This window comes from Falco punctatus (assembly GCF_963210335.1).
Source record: "Falco punctatus genome assembly, chromosome: 3".
In the NCBI taxonomy this organism is placed as follows: Eukaryota; Metazoa; Chordata; class Aves; order Falconiformes; family Falconidae; genus Falco; species Falco punctatus.
In genome coordinates, this window is record NC_137582.1 from 14,365,442 (window position 1) to 14,383,416 (window position 17,975).

Genomic DNA, 17,975 nt, shown 5'->3' on the forward strand with positions numbered 1-17,975 from the left:
GGTGACCTGCCTGACTCATAAGGGGTTGCTGTTTGTTGTTTTCCAGCTGGGCTTGGATGGCGAGCCAACGCAGCCCATTGCTTTCTGGATAAGCACTGCAAGGCTCATCCCAGGGCATTTGTTCCCAGTTTAGACTGGTGGGCACTGGGGCCTGCAGCATCAGGTGTCCTTGGGCACCTCCTGCTCCCACCTCCCACCCTGATGTCGCTGGGGTCTGCTCGCCTGCCGGTGCCCAGGTGCAGGCTGGTGGGGGGGGATCCTTTCATTTCCTACTGTATTCTGCAGAGCCTTCTCTAACTCCTGCTGCAAACCTGCTGGGCTGCTGGCCGCATGTCCCAGGTTTCAGTGACACTGCCAGTGAATTTCCGAGGTATGGTTTTGCCAGGGAGCAAAGCTGCCTGGGCTGGGCAGTGCTCAGCTTCGGCTGACCACAGGCTCACGTCTCCTTCCCAGGGGCGTGTAGTGCCTTGGGGGTAAAGCAAACATCTCCCTGGGGTCCGGCTTCCTGCCAGGACGTTTCTGGAGCAGCCCCATCCGCAGGCCAGGGGTGTGTGCAATGGTATGTCTTCTGCCCAGGAAATAACAACACTTGTATTGCCTTCAGCATGCAGGATCTCCCCTGACCTTTATCTGGGCAGTGGAAAAATACTCTTCTGTCCCTTTTTCTCAGCAGTGGAAGGAGAACAGGGATCACAGTGTTTGCTGTGGCAGCTGCTGGGCAAGAGGCAAGGGCAGCCATGGGTATGGAGAGAAAGGAATGGCTTCCAGCCCTCCCTCCCACAGGCAGAGGGGACAGGCTGGCCAGTGGCTGCAGTTCTGAGGAGGCTTGCTCCAGATCCTGCTGGGAGAGGCTTCCTCTCCCTATCCACAGGTATTAAACAATGACCTCCCTGCTGTTGCTGACAGGCAAGGGATCTCCTGGGGATGGATAGGGAGAGCTCATGGAAAAGGGCTGGGTAAAGTGGGTGCCCCTCATGCCCTGGGATGGGAGAGCTCTGCCGCTGCACATCCTGCCATGCTGGCCATCAGTCTGTTTCCCTCCCTCAGTCTCCCCGGCCTGCAGTGCAGCCGGGCACCTGGTTATTTTTCCTGGCACTTCTGTTTTCTGCCCATAGCTCTGCTCCTTCTCTCCTCTTTGAGCTTCACTGCTCCTCCAGCGTGGTCCACAACATGTGCCATTCACCTGTACCTGCCTCACTTCTCTCCGTGATTGCACTGATGTTAAACCACAGCAGAGCTTGCCCTTACCTGTGCCATTGTCACCCAGCTCTCTAAGAGGCAAATCACCATCCTGGCTCGGCTAGCTAGATCTCTTCAGCTGACAGTGTATTAGCCTTGTATCCGTGCTGGTTTGAATTAGTGCTGAGAATATGTTTTTATGAGAGGTAGGATCAAATGCTTCACTGGAATCAAAATATTTTCCATCTCATGTGTTCCCTTCACCTGCTAATTGTGTAACAGGATCATAGAGACAGAACAGGTTTATCTGGCATCGCAGAGCCCTCGTCCTGCTCCTGCAGAGTCACAGGACATTGTAGGCTTGATCTGTTGTTTTGCTGTGGACTGCAGATAGCAGTATGGGTGGATGTCCTCCAGCTAGCTCTACTGTCACAACCTTTGGCATACCTGCCACAAGGTGAAATCTAGCCAGCAGCTCAGCCAGGCTCAGGAGCAGATTGCTCTGTGATGGCTTGGGGTGCTGCTGGCCCCAGGCTCCTCCCTAGGGACAAAAAGGCTGTTTGTGGCACTTCTGATGCTTGAAATGGGGCCCAGGAAGCCAAGGGCTTGGAGCCATGCTGCTGTCTGAGACCCTGGGCAGAGTGCTCCCAGCTCAGGAGGGTGGGATGTGCCAGCTCTTCACCCACAGAACAACAAGTGCTTGGTGGGACCATGGATAAGTCCCCCTCACTCCCTGGCTGCCCACTGCCTGCACGCCTCTGCTCCCACGGGACCTGCGCAGCGCTGCCTGCCACTGCTGTTTGCTCTCCCTGTCCCTTGATAAGCTGAAGGGAGCAGGAGAGGTGTCAGAGGGGGGCCTCAGCCCTCTTAGCTTTTTTTTTTTTCCTCCTTTTACAAGTTTTAAAAAAATATTTCCATGTTGCAACAGTCACCCCTGCCCTGCATGGGGCCATAGCATGGGGTGCTGGAGAGGGGAGTGCAGCCTCTGTCAGGACCAGGGAATGTATGGTTTGGAGAAGGCAAGAGGACCCCAGCTTCAGGCAGCGGGCTGGAAAGAGAGTCCCAGCAGGGACACACTCCTCCATCTCTGCTTCTTGCACATATTGCGCTGAGAGAACAGTCTCTGCTGCCTAAGGTGTGTCCCTGTGCCTTAGCAGCACCTCCTTGCTAGCTGCAACCTGAACAGAAGTCCCTTGAGAAACCCAGACACAGCCTTTACTGTTGCCCAGGCTTATGAGATACTGGAGCGGAGGGCTACGCTGGGATTTAACTGCAAAAGTGCTCTCCCAGGCACGACGTGTTCCCTGCTCAGCCTTGTGGCCTCAGCAAATCCTGCCAGTTCCTGGCACCAAAAGGGATAAAATGTCATGGTATCATGAGGAGGCAGGTAGATTGTGCATGCAGTGAGCATCACCATCCTCAGGTCCTGCTAGCCCTCCTGTCATTACCAGCAACCAGGGGTTTCTGCTCTGTGGCAGCGCAGTATGGGCACTGCTCCTCTGACAGAGGCGCATGGCAGTTGTGACTTGTAGCATCCAACACGTCGGCTGTCACTGTGTGACCAGGTGGGTCCTGGTGCTCTTACCAGCACGGCACGGCTGGTCTCAGTGAGCCCGGAGAGCCTGGGGCCCTGTAATCCAGCTAGTCACTCGTCCTTCTTGCTTGGCTCTCCCTTTGGGTGTCTCTTGGGCTTTGCCCTGTGTCCTTCAGACAGTGGTTTCTTATGTCCTGGCTGCCTGTCTCCAGGGCCATCCACAGCACCCAGAGTGATGGCTGCTGCACCAGGGATGACTCGGAAGCCCACGGGCAGGTGGCAGGGCCACGGGTGCTCACAGGGCTGCTGCCAGCCTGCGGTGGGTGGGGAAGGGCTCCATCCCGCATGGAGTGGCTCAAGCAGGCAGGAGCTGGCCACCAACTTGGGAAGGAAACTTGGCTCCAGTATGGACAGGGCAAGTGTACAGAGTGCTGGTAGTGGCCTTGCTCTTGTGCCTGTTCATGGGCTTTTGGCTCCCAAAACTTCATCTTTCCTCTGGTTCTCTGGCTCAGTACTAGTCCAGAAAAGCCCTGAGAAGGTTTGGTTCTCTTTCTTCCAGGTTCAAGACGCTCAGAGGCTTTGTGTCAGCCTCCTGGTCTACCCTCCAGCCTGGTCAGATGTCTTCTGGTGGCCTCTTTAACGGCCCTTTTGTGTCTCTGTTAATATGGTCTTTCTTGGGGTGGTTATGGCCCAGGGTGTGGGAAGGAAACATACTATTTCATAGAATCGTAGAATCACAGAATGGTTTGCTTTGGAAGGGACATTAAAGACCATCCAGTTCCAACCCCCCTGCCATGGGCAGGGACACCTTTCACTAGACCAGGTTGCTCCGAGCCCCATCCAGCCTGGCCTTGAGCTCCCAGGGATGGGACATCCACAGCTGCTCTGGGCAACCTGTTCTGGTGTCTCACCGCCCTCACAGTAAAGAAGTTCTTTCTGATATCCGACCTAAATCTACTGTCTTTTAGTTTAAAGCCGTTCCCCCTTGTCCTATCACTACAGGCCCTTGTACAAAGTCTCTCTCCAGCTCTCTTCAGGTGCTGGGAGGTGCTCTAAGGTCTCCCCAGAGCCAGCTCTGCTCCAGGCTGAACAACCCCAGCTCTCTCAGCCTGTCCCCGTAGGAGAGGTGCTCCAGCCCCCTGAGCATCTTCGTGATCTGCTCTGGACTCACTCCAACAGGTCCGTGTCCTTTTTATGCTGGGAACCCCAGAGCTAAATGCAAGAATACTGCAGGTGAGGTCTCAGAAGAGTGGCACATCACCTCCCTCCACCTGCTGGCCACGCTGTTGCTGATGCAGCCCAGGATGCAGTTGGCTTTCCGGAGCGCGCATATTGTTTCCCTCCCCTTCCCCACTGCTGCTTTGCATCTCACCCCACCCCCCCCCCCCGCCCCGGCTGCGGCACTGGCAGCTCTGTGGGGGCAAAGGCACCCTGCAGGAATGGAGGGTGAGGGTCACTGTCCCACTGCTCACCCCTGCAGCCTCCTGCCTGGCACCCCCTTCCCAGCCTGCCTGCCCCTTTGCTCTTGCCCTCCAGCACATCCCTCCTGCAGAGCCCAGGGCAGCCGCCTCCCTGCCGGCTTCGCCCCGGCCGGTGGCACAGCCTGCACCTGTGTTTCCCCAGCAGCCCCTGCCAAACCAGGCAGAGGGAACTTTTTCAGTGCCTTTGCCTTGTTTCTGAGCAACCTCCAGGTTATCCTTCCTCTGCGCAGTAAGGTCCTCGATCCAGACATGGGTTTCCAGGCAGGGTCTGCATGTGCTCTTCAGTGGTGCTGATGGTCGGGGGAGTCAGGGCTGGTAATGTGACCCTGCCACTGCTTGGCGTGAATCAAGGCAAGGGCTGAGGCTTTGCCCGCTGGGCTGCTTTGAAGACACAGCCATAAACTTATACCCAACTTTGGAAATTATTTGGGTAAAGCACCTGCAGGCAGGAACTGGCCTCCCTCGCAGAGGGACAGCCCACTGGGTTGGAGCCCCACTGGGTGCTTTGCCTGCCTCTGGCAGGCAGGAGGGCAGAGAGGAGAGTGGGTGCAGAAGAAATAAGTCTGTGCTGGGGGTGAGGATGCGAGGTGGCTGCTCAGGAATGGGAGAGTGCCCGGTGGTTGGTCCTCGTGGCTGTGCTAGGGGCTGGACTGCTTCCCTCACCCAGAAGCTGCCTGCCCCAATCCTGCTCCCATGCTGAGGTCCTGGGAGCAGTGCCACCAGCAAAGAAGGCCTCTGGGACTGCTCAGTGTCCCATGGGTGGCTAGGATGTGCTGGTCCAGATGGCATGGAGGGATGCTTTTCAGGGGGCACTGGAGGGCAGCGAGATGACCCTGCCGAGAAATGGGGCCAGCACATGCTTGTCCTGAGGATGTGAGTGTGGGTGTCAGGGGAGGAGCAGAGGACTGGCAGAGTGCCCTCTTCTCCAGGTGCCATGGCCATGCCTTTTTCCCAGTCTCCTAGAGCGACCCGAGAAAGGTAACAACCCACTTTGTCACTATTTTCTCTCCAAATCGGGTCTAAATGCCAGTGGCAGCGGACATGCCTGTCCATTGCTCTCCAGACCCATGCCTTCCTTGCTTAACAGTCGCTCTCCTAAGGCCCCAGAGCTATATCACTAAGCCTTTTTCTGTGGACTGTTCAGTCCTTGTTGACGTGAAAAGCTCAAAAGGGAGTGATTTATTGTAAGATGCAATCTGATCTTCTGTAAACCTTTGCTTACTTGTCCCCAGTGATCTTGCCAGGCTGGCCTTGGCTCCTGCCAAGGGCTTTCTGGAAGCAGCCTGAGCAGGGAGTTTGCCCAGTCTGGCTCTGGAGTTTTGCCTGTTCCACGTGGTGTCCACCATTAGCAGCATGCAGAGCTGCCGGGAACTCTGAAAGGCATGGCGTGAGATAATCAAGGTGACCTGTGGCTGGTTCCTTTTGTCCCCAGTCACCTCTGTGATTATAATGCAGCATTTATTTATTTATGCAGTCTTGGAGCTCAGTGTGCCAGACAGCTGTTCTGTATCATTCTTACTGTTGTTCAGCACAAGACTGAGCACGTTCATGTCTGCACGGAACAGGGAACGTTTCCTCCCCTGTGGGCCTGTCTGATGCTCCTAACCACGTACCGGAGCCTCCCAGATACCAACAGATCCACTGTCCAGAGCGTTAAGCACGAGGATACCACTTCAGGCTCACCGAGTATTCAAAGGTTGTTCAAACCTGGGGGGCTACGGTGGAGGGACAACCCTGGACTTCTGCTGTGGGTCACTCTTGGACAGACGGCCAGTCCGATTCAGCACAGCTGTTCTTACATTGAGCTCTGAGCAAGTGGGAGGCAGCATTGCCTGCCTAGGACAGGACGGGGCTGGCAGGCAGCCGGTTTCATCCAAGCGTGAGGATGGGAGGTGTGGGGTGCGGTGGCCGTGCAGGTTGGGTCCTGCTGTAGGCTTAGTATCTGCACACAGGAACGTTGTGACCCTGCGATGTGACAGATGAGGAGGTGACACCTGAGGCTTTCAGACCCAGCTGTGCCTTCAAGCCATGCATCAGTAACGTCCATGCAGAGCTCTGTTGCTCCCACGTGTCCTTGTGGCAAGCAAAAGGATGTTCAGGTCTGTGTTCTCCACTTGACTCCTTTTTCTTGGATTTCTGGCCACTCATTGGTTTCAGGACAGGATTTTTCTCAAGGTCGTGAGCTGATTCTCCAGTGGCATTTTTGAGGAGAGGTAGAAGAGCAGCTTCATAGAGTGCTCTGTGACCAGCAGACCCTCATGGTGCACAGGCACTTGCCCCTGGCCACCATTGCTCCTGGCACAGCCTCCACCGAGACCTGCCTAGGTTTAGCCCGGAGAAGGCTGAGAGGGGACCTTACCAATGCCTACAAATACCTTAAGGGCGAGTGTCAAGAGGACGGGGCCAGGCTCTTCTCAGTGGTGCCCAGCGACAGGACAAGGGGCAACGGGCACAAACCGCAACACAGGACGTTCCGTCTGAACATGAGGAAGAATTTCTTTACCTTGAGGGTGACAGAGCATGGGGACAGGCCGCAGAGAGAGGCTGGGGGTCTCCTTCTCTGGGGACATTCAAAACGCACCTGGACATGACTCTGTGCAACCTGCTCTAGGAGGACCCGCTTTAGCAAGTGGTTGGACTAGACAGTCTCCAGAGGTCCCTTCCAACCCCCACCATTCTGCGATTCAGCGATTCCCAGCCTGATGCCAGCTGCCGAGAGCTCCTGCTGAGGCTGTTGCTCCCCCTTGGCCATGCAGTCCCTCCTGCCACAGCTCACCCTTGCTCTCCACCAGCAACATCAGCCAGAACGACCACGGCTTGGGGTTCACAGTGTGATGTGATGGCCTTGCTGTGGGGGCATCCTGGTGAGGGCTGAGCCATCTCCCCACCACCCCCGGTAGCAGCTGCCCTGGCAGTGCCCTTGCTGGGTGCTCCTTTGCTGGCTGTGTTTGTACTGGGAACCCTGGGAGGCTGTTGGGACTTGCCGGGAAGGCTGTGGTCAGCGAGGCCAGCTGGCCGCATCACTGGCTGTCCGTGCTGGGCTTTGTGCGGAGCACACGGAGCCTGTGAGCAGAGAGAACAAGTAACAGAGGTGCTTTGTGTGTCCCCAGCAGGAACTGGGCCATGAGCTGCCCGTCTGTCCCCTGCTAATGAGCTGGGGGTGCTGGGTGCCTGCGCCTGCGCCCACAGCTGCCCCGTGCCGCAGTAGTCCAAGCGGCGGCGGTGGGACGCTGCGTACCTGCCCCGGGAAGCAGCAGAACAATCCCTCTTTTCATCTGGCTGCTGGCAGCTCTGCGCTGCTGCTGCCGCAAGGCAGATGGGAGTGGGCAGCCGTGCCAGATGGGAGTGGGCAGCCGTGCCTTTGTCCAAGCTGCCAGGGCTGAAGGAGGGGATGGGTCCGAGGCTGCAGGGCATCTGCTGTGCAGTGATGCTTTTGTGAGTGGAGAGTGAGGGCACAGACTCCAGTGTGGACGGCAGTTTGGGATGCAGCAGGCATCGCTGCCGGGAGGCAGGACCCACTGCTCTTGGGTCTGGGGTGTCTCTGTGCTGTTGAGCCTCTATCAGAACTGGGAGCCTTTTGAGCAGGTTTTACCTGGGCTGGCGGCGGGACGCAGTGGTCCTGGCTGGCCTGGGGACCAGCAATCTGGTGCTGCCCTCAAGGCAGAATCAGCAGAGACCCAGCGCAGGGACAGGGCTGAGTCTGTGCTGGATGTGGCCTGCAGAGGTGATGTCTGTAGAGCTGCTCTCCACGGGGTGGAGAGGGACATGGTTGAGTGGTGGACTTGGTAGTCCTGGGTTAACAGCTGGCCTTTATGATCTTAAAGGTCTTTTCCAACCTGAATGGTTCTATGATTCTGTGACCTCTGGGGATGGGAACTCATCAGACAGACCATGGCATGTGGGCGGTTGCCCTCAGTCTCCTCATGACGTTAAAAGAGATGATATGGCTTTCGTTTGCCCAGACCTTCTGATTTGCTCTGTTCAGCGTGAGTGTGACTGTCAGCTGTGGGTGTGGGTTGCTCCCCCATGGCTGCTGGGAAGTGGGGTCCACGTGGGGGTCCCCATCTGCATGCAGGAGTGGGGCCAGGAGGTGACTGTCACCACTGAGTTCTCACTGAGCTACAAGAGTTGAGAAGGGCTGGTGCGGGGAGCTGCTCTGAATCTCTGGCTCTCCCTGTGCCGTCACACCCCGGAGGAAGGGTGCAGGCTGCTGTAATGCCTGAGCTCCCACGCGGGTGGGTCCCGAGGGCAAGGCAGTGGGCTGGGGGTTTGCTCCACTCACCATTTCCTGGCCAGAGCCTCCTGTGGGCTGGACTCCTCCACAGGAGCCATAGCAGGGACCACTCACGTCCATGCAGCACGTTCCCCCGGTGCGGCTGGGAGCGGTGGGCAGGCCTGTGGCTGGGCTGTCTCACACCTTCCTGTGCCTCACAGGTCAATCAGGGCAACATGCCAGGCATCCAGAGCACCTTCCTTGCCATGGACACGGAGGAGGGTGTGGAGGTGGTGTGGAATGAGCTGCTCTTCACTGACAAGAAGGCCTTTAAAGCACACGAGGTAAGCCATCCCTCCCCAGCTGGGACTGTGCCCACCTGCCCTGGGACTGCCTGCTGCTCCTTTCTGGGTGGGCACACTTCAGTCAGCAGTGCTAATCACAGCCTGCCACGCTGCACTCCTCCCTTCGTAGCATTGCGCTTTCCCTTGGCTTCTCCAAGACAGCTCCATGTGTCCTCTGTATCCCGAAAACAGCTTTTCCTGTGACCGGGGGCACAGCCTCCTCCCCAGCCCCAGGTTCCCTTGCTCTGGGAGGTGTCCTGCCAACATCCCAGGACCTGCCACCTCATTTGTCCTCTCTCTGCCTGCAGGAGAAGATCAAGACCATGTTCGAGCAGCTGGTGCTTGTGGATCACCCCAACATCGTAAAGCTTCACAAATACTGGCTGGATGTGAAAGACTCAAAGGCACGGGTAGGGAGGTCTCAGGGAGGCAAAATGTCTGGGGGGTCCCCATGATGTGGGAAGGATGCCAGTGGGAGCCATGCAGGGATCCCAGCAATGCTCCTCACCCTGCTGTCCAGAACTCCCCTTCCTTCTCCGGCACACTGCTGCCAGCAGCCTGCACTCACTCGGGTGCAGGGCTGGTGCAGGCTCCATGCTGCTGGCCGGTGCAGCCCACGGGCTCTGCATGGCGCTGGCTGGGCAGCGACGCTGGGAAGCTGATGCCTCTCTTCCCTGCCAGGTCATCTTCATCACAGAATACGTGTCCTCTGGGAGCCTGAAACAGTTCCTGAAGAAAACCAAGAAAAACCACAAGGCCATGAATGCCAGGGTAGGTTCCCTGGGAGCGTGCACAGGGTGTCCTCAGGTGAAGTGGGTAGCTCTGTGTCCGTTGGCACAGAGAGGGTCTCTGGTCTCTTCTAAGGCAGAACAAGTGTGTATCGTTGCTCCCTGAGTTACCCAGGGACTCTCCGCTGTAGGGAGATGGCATTTTGGTGAGAGCTGGAGCAAGAGCAGAACATCCCCGGGGCAGCCTAGAAATGGATTCTGCTGTCAGGATCCGACCTCATGGGTGGGAACCTGCTGGAAGCTGCTGCAGTGAGGTTCAGCTGAGTGATGCTGATGGTTCCTGGGGCTGCATCAGGAGGCTTGCATCTCCACCACCCTCAATGAGGGGCAGCAGGCTTGCAGCTAGGTTATTACTTGGGTTGAAGGGACCAGTTTCACCTGCAAACCCACTCAGTATGGGTCTGACTAATGGTTTTGCAGGCAGGTCCTGGCTGGCTGTGACTGAGGAGCTGGGTGACCATTCTGGGGGCCCTGTGCTTGACTTTGCAAGCCCTGCCATGAAGTTTGAGTTCAGTGTCACACCAGTGCAGTTAGGCACTCCTAGAGCTGAGAATTGCTGTTGGTGTGTACAGAGAAAAAAATACACGTGGATCCCAGAACCATACCTAGCTTTGCCTTCCGTGATGTGTCTATCCGTGCTCGCACTGGGGTTTTGGGGCTCGGGGGAGCTCTGTCTGCCGGTAAGGATGAGTTCTCAGCTTTAATGGTGTTCTTTGAACAGGGGTTGGAACGGAGACTGTTGTCACTGGGACAGCGTGTGGCTCATCTTTGAGTAACAGTCTCTGCAGGGCTAGCGGAGGGCAGATTTCCCCAGTCACTGGGTAATAGGTAGGAATGACCTGATCTGGCTGCTGGGCTCTGCTGGGCGTCTCATCTGACGGAGAGCTCTGGTCTCTGCTCTAGGCCTGGAAGCGCTGGTGCACTCAGATCCTGTCTGCTCTCAGGTATGCTTGCCATCGCTCGCACTGTCGGCCGTCCTGCTTCTCGCTGGGCTGGGCACAGGTAACGTGCTCAGGGCAGCTTTGTGCTTCCCCAGTTTCCTGCACTCCTGTGAGCCTCCTATCATCCATGGCAACCTTACCAGTGACACCATTTTCATCCAGCACAATGGGCTCATAAAGATTGGTTCAGGTAGGAAGCTGCCACCCTCGCAGGCCGGTGGCTCCAAGTGCTGATGAGAAGAGTCAGCAGGAGGAGGCTGCCTGCCGAGGGATGCGGGGGGCTCATGCAGGGTGGTGTGCCAAGGGGGTTCCAGCTGGGCAGAAGAGGCGAGAGCTGCAGGGTCCTTCAGAGGATCACCCATGCAAAGCTTGGAGTTACCTTCTTTTCTGTTTGTGTCCTCTGCTCCATGCCTTCTCGCTTGTCTGCTTCTGGATCGGCGCTGACCGGCAGTCTGGCACAGGGTGTTTGCAAATGGTGAGTGTCCCTCTGCCACCTCCCCCAGCATGTCCGTCCTGTCCCTGGGCTGACCTTCCTCCCCTGTGGGCCCTGGGCATCTCTCACCAGTGAGACACTGCAGCACGGAGCAGCAGTCCTGGGCTCTGCAGGCAGAGGGGACCTTTGTCCGTTAGGGAGTTGCTGCTCCTGTTGTGGGGGCAGCGGGGTCTCTGGGGGAGCGAGTGCCCCACGGGTGGTCTGCATGGGCAGGAGGCACGCAGGACTCCCTGCTACCCTGGAGCACCCATCTGTGCTCACAGCTCTGGGAAAACAGCTTAGAAGAGCTGTGATGCAGGACCTTTCTCGTTCCCTGACGCAGCCCTCCCAGACGACCTGCGAAGCCCCATCAGGATTGAGAGGGAAGAGCTACGCAATTTGCATTTCTTCCCCCCGGAATACGGCCGTGAGTGTGGGGTCTGACTGCTGGGGGGGTGCAGGCAACGCAGGTGCCCGGAGGGGTGTGGAGGGGGGTCCTGTGCAAGGCGTGGATGCCATGTATTTGCAGCGATACAGAATTATTCAATGCGTTCGTAACTAAAGCTGTTGGCCATGAGTCACAGAGGATCATGTGATAATAAATGACTGTGTGATAACATTGTAGGTAAAATTTAGTGTTGATTAGGGCAGAGCTATGCACGTGGGAAAAACAGCTGTGCCTGCATGGGAATGGACTGTGCATTAGTAATTACTGGTTGGGAACAAGATCTCAGCATGACCGTGAATAGCCCTGAAAAGGTTGGCTGTAAGCTCACGAACACTTAAAAGCATGTAAAATGATACAAAGATTAGGGAAAAAGGAGTAAAGAATCTTTGTGCTATGTGAAAGCTCACGATGTGGTTCCCCACCTTGAATATTTTTTGCACAAATTTGAGGGGAATGAACAGGAAAGGGTTGTGCAGGGAGCCATAAGAAAATGTGTGCTGGGGTGGGGAAGTAGGTGTGAGCAGAGGGGTGGGCAGAGGGAGGTCAGGCATGGGCAAGGGTGAGGGCAGTGGGGTGCGGGCAGAGGTGTCTGTAGGGATGAGGCAGGGTGCAGAGGGCTGTTCCCAGAGTAACCGAGTGGTGGCCTGTACCGCTGGCTTGATGTGGTTCTGGCTTGGTTTTGCAGAAAAGGCTGATGGGACTGCTGTGGACATCTTCTCCTTTGGGATGTGTGCACTGGAGGTAGGGAGCAGGACGGCTGCAGTGCCTGGGAACCTTCAGTGACCCCTGGTTACAGGGCAGGATTGTTCTTGCGGAGCCTGCTGGGGATCGCGGTGGCCTGGGGACCTTCCTGAGGAGTCTCCTTGCCCCTTCCCAAATCTGACTGTGAGCTGAGCATCCCTTGCAGTGATGGAGACGTTGCTGCTGGAGTCAGCAGAACATTTTTTGCTACTGTGGCCCACCCTGCTCTGGGTGCAATAACAAGCTTAGCTCACCTCTTCTGTGCTTGGCTGGTGCCTCTTGGCCATCTCTGCTGGTGCCTCCTCATCTCCATCGGGCTGTGACAGCCCTGGGAAGGGAGGGCACAGGGGCAGGGACAAACCGTGCTGCTCCACAAGGATGTGCACTGTCAAGCGTAGCTTGCCCAGGCAGAATCTGGGGCTCTTGGTGCTGTCTGGAATGTGTCCTGGTCTGTGCAGTGCCCAGGGAGCAGCCTCTCGTGTCTGCCCTGCTGGGAACCTGTGAGCAGCCTGGAGTGCTGCAGTAGGCGAAAAATGGGCCCCAAAGGGATGCAGCGGCCAGGGAGCACTAGGGAGCCCGGGAGGTCGGGAGCCTGGCCGGGCTGTGTGTCCTGGTGGGGAGCTCCACAGCTGCTGCCCTGCCAGGGGGTGTCCCTTTGGGAAGCCCTTAAGGGCTGGCCCAAGGCTTGGCCTTGTGCAGACACAAATGCACTCCTTCTTCCCCAGATGGCAGTGCTGGAGATCCAGACTAATGGGGACACACGGGTCTCAGAGGAGGCAATCGTGCGGGCACGACATTCTCTGGATGATCCCAACATGCGGGTGAGTGCAGCTGGCTGAGCCCTGGGGACCCATCCTCTTCCTTTGGCCAATCTCCTAAACATCCCGTAATAAGTTTGTACACTCCCTGAATTCTCTCGTTTGATCTCAGAATTCCCCCAGGCATTCCATAGTATATCCTACCCCCTTGGATGCAACAGTCCCCTTGTTTGCGTGGTGTCCCTGAGTTTGTTCTGTCGAGCCTTCAGCACGAGGGGCAAACGGCATCTCTGTTCACCTCTGACGGTCTCTGGGGCAGCTGATTTGGAGGGGTTAGACTGTCTGTGGGCACTGTGGGGGTGCCCACTCTGCCATCCTTCCTCTGATCATGTTTTGGTCTTTGTGTCTATCCTAAATAGCCCTAGCCAGATCCCTGTACAGAAAATGCTCAGAGCCAATCCGGAGGGCAGGCCCCAGACTGGAGCATGCAGAAGAGGCAAAGGATCTTGCTTTTCTGTGGTCAATGAGCAGAAATGAGCAGATGCGTCCCTCCCATACTGCAGCTTTCAGGAATCCCTCCCACTGGCTCAGTCTGCCCTTTCTCCAGTCTCAGCACCATCTCTCCTGGTGGGCTGCAGCTCTCAGAGCTGCTCCTGGCTGGATGTCAGGATACATGCCGGCCTGTTCCCCCCACATCCTTTTGCTGGGCTTGCACTGCAGCCTCCCCCCTCGATGAGAGCAAGCCGGGAGCAGAGGTGCTGTGGCCGGGCTCTTGGTGGGTACCCAGCAGCATGCTGCCCACTCGGAGCACTGCGGCTTCCCTCAGCCTGGGGGCTCCGTACACTGCCTGCCCTGCCCCACGGCTGCCCACTGGCCGAAACAGCCGCTCAAATCTGCTTCCTGGGAAATGCAAGTGGGAGAGCAAGCCAGGGCTAGAAGTGGTGGGAATGAAACAGGGGCATGCCCTGCTTTGCCTCCAGTTGACGCCTGTGCTTTGGCCCTCAGGAGTTCATTCTGTCGTGCTTGACCCTCAACCCAGACAAGCGACCAACAGCTAACAACCTGCTCTTCCACCGGGTTCTCTTTGAGGTCCATTCCCTCAAGCTGCTGGCAGCACACTGCTTCATCAACAACCAGTGTGAGTAACCATGAGACTACCCTGCCCCATTTCAGCTTGTATGGCTGCCCCAGCAGAACTGGGGATGTGGAAAAGCCTGGGGAGAAAGATTTGCAGACCTTCCCTGGGGTCTGTGCTGCAGAGTCCGTGTTACGGGACCTCCCAGCTGACAGCCCCTTTCTGCCTTTGCCCTAGATCTGATGCCAGAGAACGTGGTAGAGGAGAAGATAAAGGAACTGGACCTCAACATGGTGATGGCAGAGATCCGGAGAGAGGGTCGGCCTGGAGCGCAGTGGAGGTGAGGATTTCACAGCAACCATAGCCATGAGCTCGGGACTTGCATCTGGCCTGGTGATCCTGCTGTTGTGGCACGATAGTGCTTCACACCGCTCTTCGCTCCTGCCTCCCCCAGTAATCTTCCTGTCCTGTTTCTCTCCCAGGTACTCAGAGGTCTCCTTCCTTGAACTTGACAAATTCCTAGAAGACGTCAGGTGGGTTGAAGCTCTGCCCAGCTCTGGCCCCCAGTCTCTCTCAGCCCTCAGCTCTCTGGGCAGGGGACTGTGCTGCAGCATCCCATGAATGCAGCAGTACTTGGTTGTGTGTGACCCCCTCTGCGGTCCCCCCCTGGGCCGAGCAAACCTGGGCTGCAGTGCTAGGGCGAGGGGAGCTCTGTGGCCTGCCACCTCCCCACCGTGCTGCCCGCCTGCCGGCACAGCCACTCCGTGGGTGCAGATCCCTGCTCTGGGCCATGGCCATCCACAGCTGACCCTTGCCAGGGCTGTATGAGGACAAGGCTCAGCTGTTTGTCCTCCCTCTGTGTCTGTACCAGGAATGGGATTTATCCCCTGATGAACTTCGCTGTTTCCAGACCCCACGCCCTCCCACGTGCACTCTCCCAGCCCCAGGAGGACCCTCAGAAAGCCAAGACTCCCACCCCAGAGCCCTTTGATGTGGAGACCAGGAAGGTAAGGTCAAATCCAGCTGGGGACAGATTCTCCACTGGGGGTAGGTGGACAGTCTCTATTCCCGACACTCTGGTGCAGGAACGCTTCTCCCTTTAGCCATGCACTGGGTTCAGTGAGAGCTGAACCCCTTGGGTGAGAGCAACCCGGGTAAGAACAACCTGGGTCATCGTTGTTCTCCTCGTTGCATTGGCTGCCCCAGGACTGCGACAGTCCCTTTGGCTGGAGCTAGTGAGGGCCATTTCACCTGAGGTCTTCTGGAGCAGCCCCATTGCCTCCGATGCCCTGGCTCTGCCTTCCCTCCTCACACATCCACTAGCAGCTCTGTCGCATGGCATTTTCTGTGCCTCGTTGTTGGGGTGTAGGTCTGAAACCCCATCATCACTTGATACTGACACTGCGTGGCTTGCTGAGATGCCAGCTGAGCTCAGGCCGTGTTCTACCTGGCACTGCACAGGTGAGACTGCAAGCCCTGACACTGAAGTCACGGGCAGGAAGGTCATTGCACGTGGGTTTATGGACCCACATAAGGGAGTGGAAGGGGTGCCAGGCAGGGAAGGACCAATGCAGTGTGTCGTGGTTTAACCCCAGCTGGCAGCTCAGCCTCACGCAGCTGCTCGCTCACTCCCCACTGGTGGGAAGGGGAAGAGAATTGGAAGAGTAAAAGTGAGAAAACTCATGGGTTGAGATAAAGACGGTTTAATAAATAAAGCAAAAGCTGTGCAAGCAAGCAAAACAAAGCAAAACAAGGAATTCATTCATCACTACACGTGACAGGCAGGTGTTCAGCCATCTCCAGGAAAGCAGGGATCCATCATGCGTAACAGTCAGTTGGGAAGACAAACGCCATCGCTCTGAACATCCCCCCCTTCCTTCTTCTTCCCCCAGCTTTTTATGCTGAGCATGACACCATATGGTATGGAACGGAACATCCCTTAGGTCTGTTGGGGTCAGTTGTCCTGGTGGTGTCCCCTCACAAATTCTAGTGCCCCCCACCCTGCTTGCCAGTGGGGTGGGGTGGGGAGCAGAAGCAGCCGTGGCTGTATGTAAGCACTGCTCTGCAATAACTACAACATCCCCGAATTACCAACACTGTTTCCAGCACAAATCCAAAACACAGTCCCATGCCAGCCACTATGAAGAAAATTCACTCTATCCCCGTCAAAACCAGCGAGGGTGTTTGAGCAGAAGTGAAGCTTTCCAAAACCATGGTGTAATCTGTTGCTGAACAGAACAATTCAACGCTGCAGCGTAAACCCCCTCATGGGTACAGGCCAGCTGCCGTTATGTCCTCCCAAAGCCTTCCCTTCTCCAGGCTGAACAAGCCCAGTTTCCTCAGCCTCTTCTCAGAGGGCAAGCATTCCAGACCAGGATCATTCCGATGGCCCTCCGTTGAACTTGCTCCAGTTTATCAATGTCTGTCTTGTTGTGGGGGCCCAAAATGAGATGCAGTACCTGGATGTAGTTTAACAGGTGCTGAGTAGAGGGGAATAACTATTTCCCTCAATATCCTGGCTGTGCCCCAGGACGCTGTTGGCCATCCTTGCTGCCAGGGCACATTGCAGCTCATGTCTCACCTGCTGCCCACCACGACCCCAGAGTCTTTCCAGCAGAGCCAGTAAAGCTTTCCTGCCAGCCAGCCCATGCCAGCCTGTGTCTTTGCCAGGGATTATTCCTTCCCAGGGACAGGAGCTGGCATTTGTCCTTTGCTGACATGCATATGGGGAGGGCAAGATTGTTGGCTACTGTCATCGGGGCATAGCTCAGGCAGAGCACTTCTTCCAGTGGCTTCTGTGTCCTGAACTGCCGGCCGGCCCTGAGAGCAGTCAGAGGAACTCGTCAGTCTGTGTGCATCTTTTTCTTAAAAACCCATTTGGTACCTGTTATTTCCTTGTGCAGACATTTTCCTGTAATGACACTTGTAGTCATCCATCGTTAATCACCTATGGCACTGTCTTCATCTTACCATGGACGACATGAATGCGATTTCATACTTGCATTTAATTAATGTTAAAAATACTATGTGAGGCTAAACCTAATTCTTATTCCTGCAAGATCGCATGAAATGTCTGCCTTCGAAAAGAACATCAGCAGCGGTTTCTTCATATCTGTCTGAGAATCAGCTTTCAGTGCACTTAACTTATGCTTTATTCATACTGCTCAGTGCTTATTTTTAGCGAGAGTGCTGTGGTGATCAATCAGATACGTTGGAGAAATGCAAATGTACACCTATGGAGTTACGTCTTTTCCTCTCTTTGCATTTGTTATATGCTGGTTTTTCACCTAGTGCCCCAAGGAAAGTTCTGTGAGTTCATTGTTTGCCTGACCAATGTGTTCAACTACTTTTTACCCAATTTGAGAATGACTAGTAATCTCAGAAGTACTGAGTTTCTGCAGATTTCATGAAAACTTGCAGCTGGACAAACTTGCAAGTGTCAAATGAGTGTAGCTACAATGCAGTTTTTTTGTCTGTTCTGGGAGGCACTGGAATATGGATGCTGGATGGATCCAAGGATTTTTTTTTCATGGTGAGGATGGTTAAACAGTAGAGCAGGGGCTAAGAGAGGTTATGGCATCTCCTTGGAGGTTTTCAAAACCCATTTGGGCAGAGCTCTAAAGAGCCTGGTCCGAATTCACTATTTGTCTTGCTTTGAGTGGGGGCTTGGACTAGAGACCTCCTGATGTCCCTTCCCACCTAAATGATTCTTTGATCATGGGCATCAAGTAGAGAGGTGGGGAGCGGGTGGCAATGATGCACTCAAATGTCACTCACCTCTTTGATGATGTCTTGAAGACGCTGCACAGTTCAGCGTAATTCAGTATCCAAAGGAGCACGTAGCCAGACAGTGTGCTGGCATCACTCGGTGTAAAGGAAGGGCACCCACCCTGGGCATACAGTCACACTGGTCAGCTCTTGCAGAAGTGGATGGCCTGGAGATGATAAAGGTCAGAGGACAGCAGGTTTCCTGACTGAAAGCACTAAATGCCCAGGCATGC

General features: G+C 56.0%; 1 protein-coding gene across 5 annotated transcripts in view; it reads left to right on the forward strand.

Annotated features, from left to right (window-relative positions):
• NRBP2 (nuclear receptor binding protein 2) overlaps positions 1 to 17,975 on the forward strand; it is a 47,049-nt gene that overhangs the window by 6,118 nt on the left and 22,956 nt on the right. For 4 of the 5 annotated variants that reach the window (XM_080381685.1, XM_080381686.1, XM_080381687.1 and 1 more), the window contains 13 exons: positions 8,629 to 8,751; positions 9,060 to 9,161; positions 9,433 to 9,522; positions 10,443 to 10,483; positions 10,576 to 10,670; positions 10,932 to 10,955; positions 11,296 to 11,379; positions 12,086 to 12,141; positions 12,867 to 12,962; positions 13,905 to 14,037; positions 14,212 to 14,314; positions 14,457 to 14,507; positions 14,846 to 14,981. In XM_080381685.1, coding sequence (XP_080237811.1) covers positions 8,629 to 8,751; positions 9,060 to 9,161; positions 9,433 to 9,522; positions 10,443 to 10,483; positions 10,576 to 10,670; positions 10,932 to 10,955; positions 11,296 to 11,379; positions 12,086 to 12,141; positions 12,867 to 12,962; positions 13,905 to 14,037; positions 14,212 to 14,314; positions 14,457 to 14,507; positions 14,846 to 14,981 — 1,134 coding nt within the window. The remainder of the gene's footprint in view (positions 1 to 8,628; positions 8,752 to 9,059; positions 9,162 to 9,432; positions 9,523 to 10,442; positions 10,484 to 10,575; positions 10,671 to 10,931; positions 10,956 to 11,295; positions 11,380 to 12,085; positions 12,142 to 12,866; positions 12,963 to 13,904; positions 14,038 to 14,211; positions 14,315 to 14,456; positions 14,508 to 14,845; positions 14,982 to 17,975) is intronic. The other variant, XM_080381684.1, reaches the window with a different exon arrangement.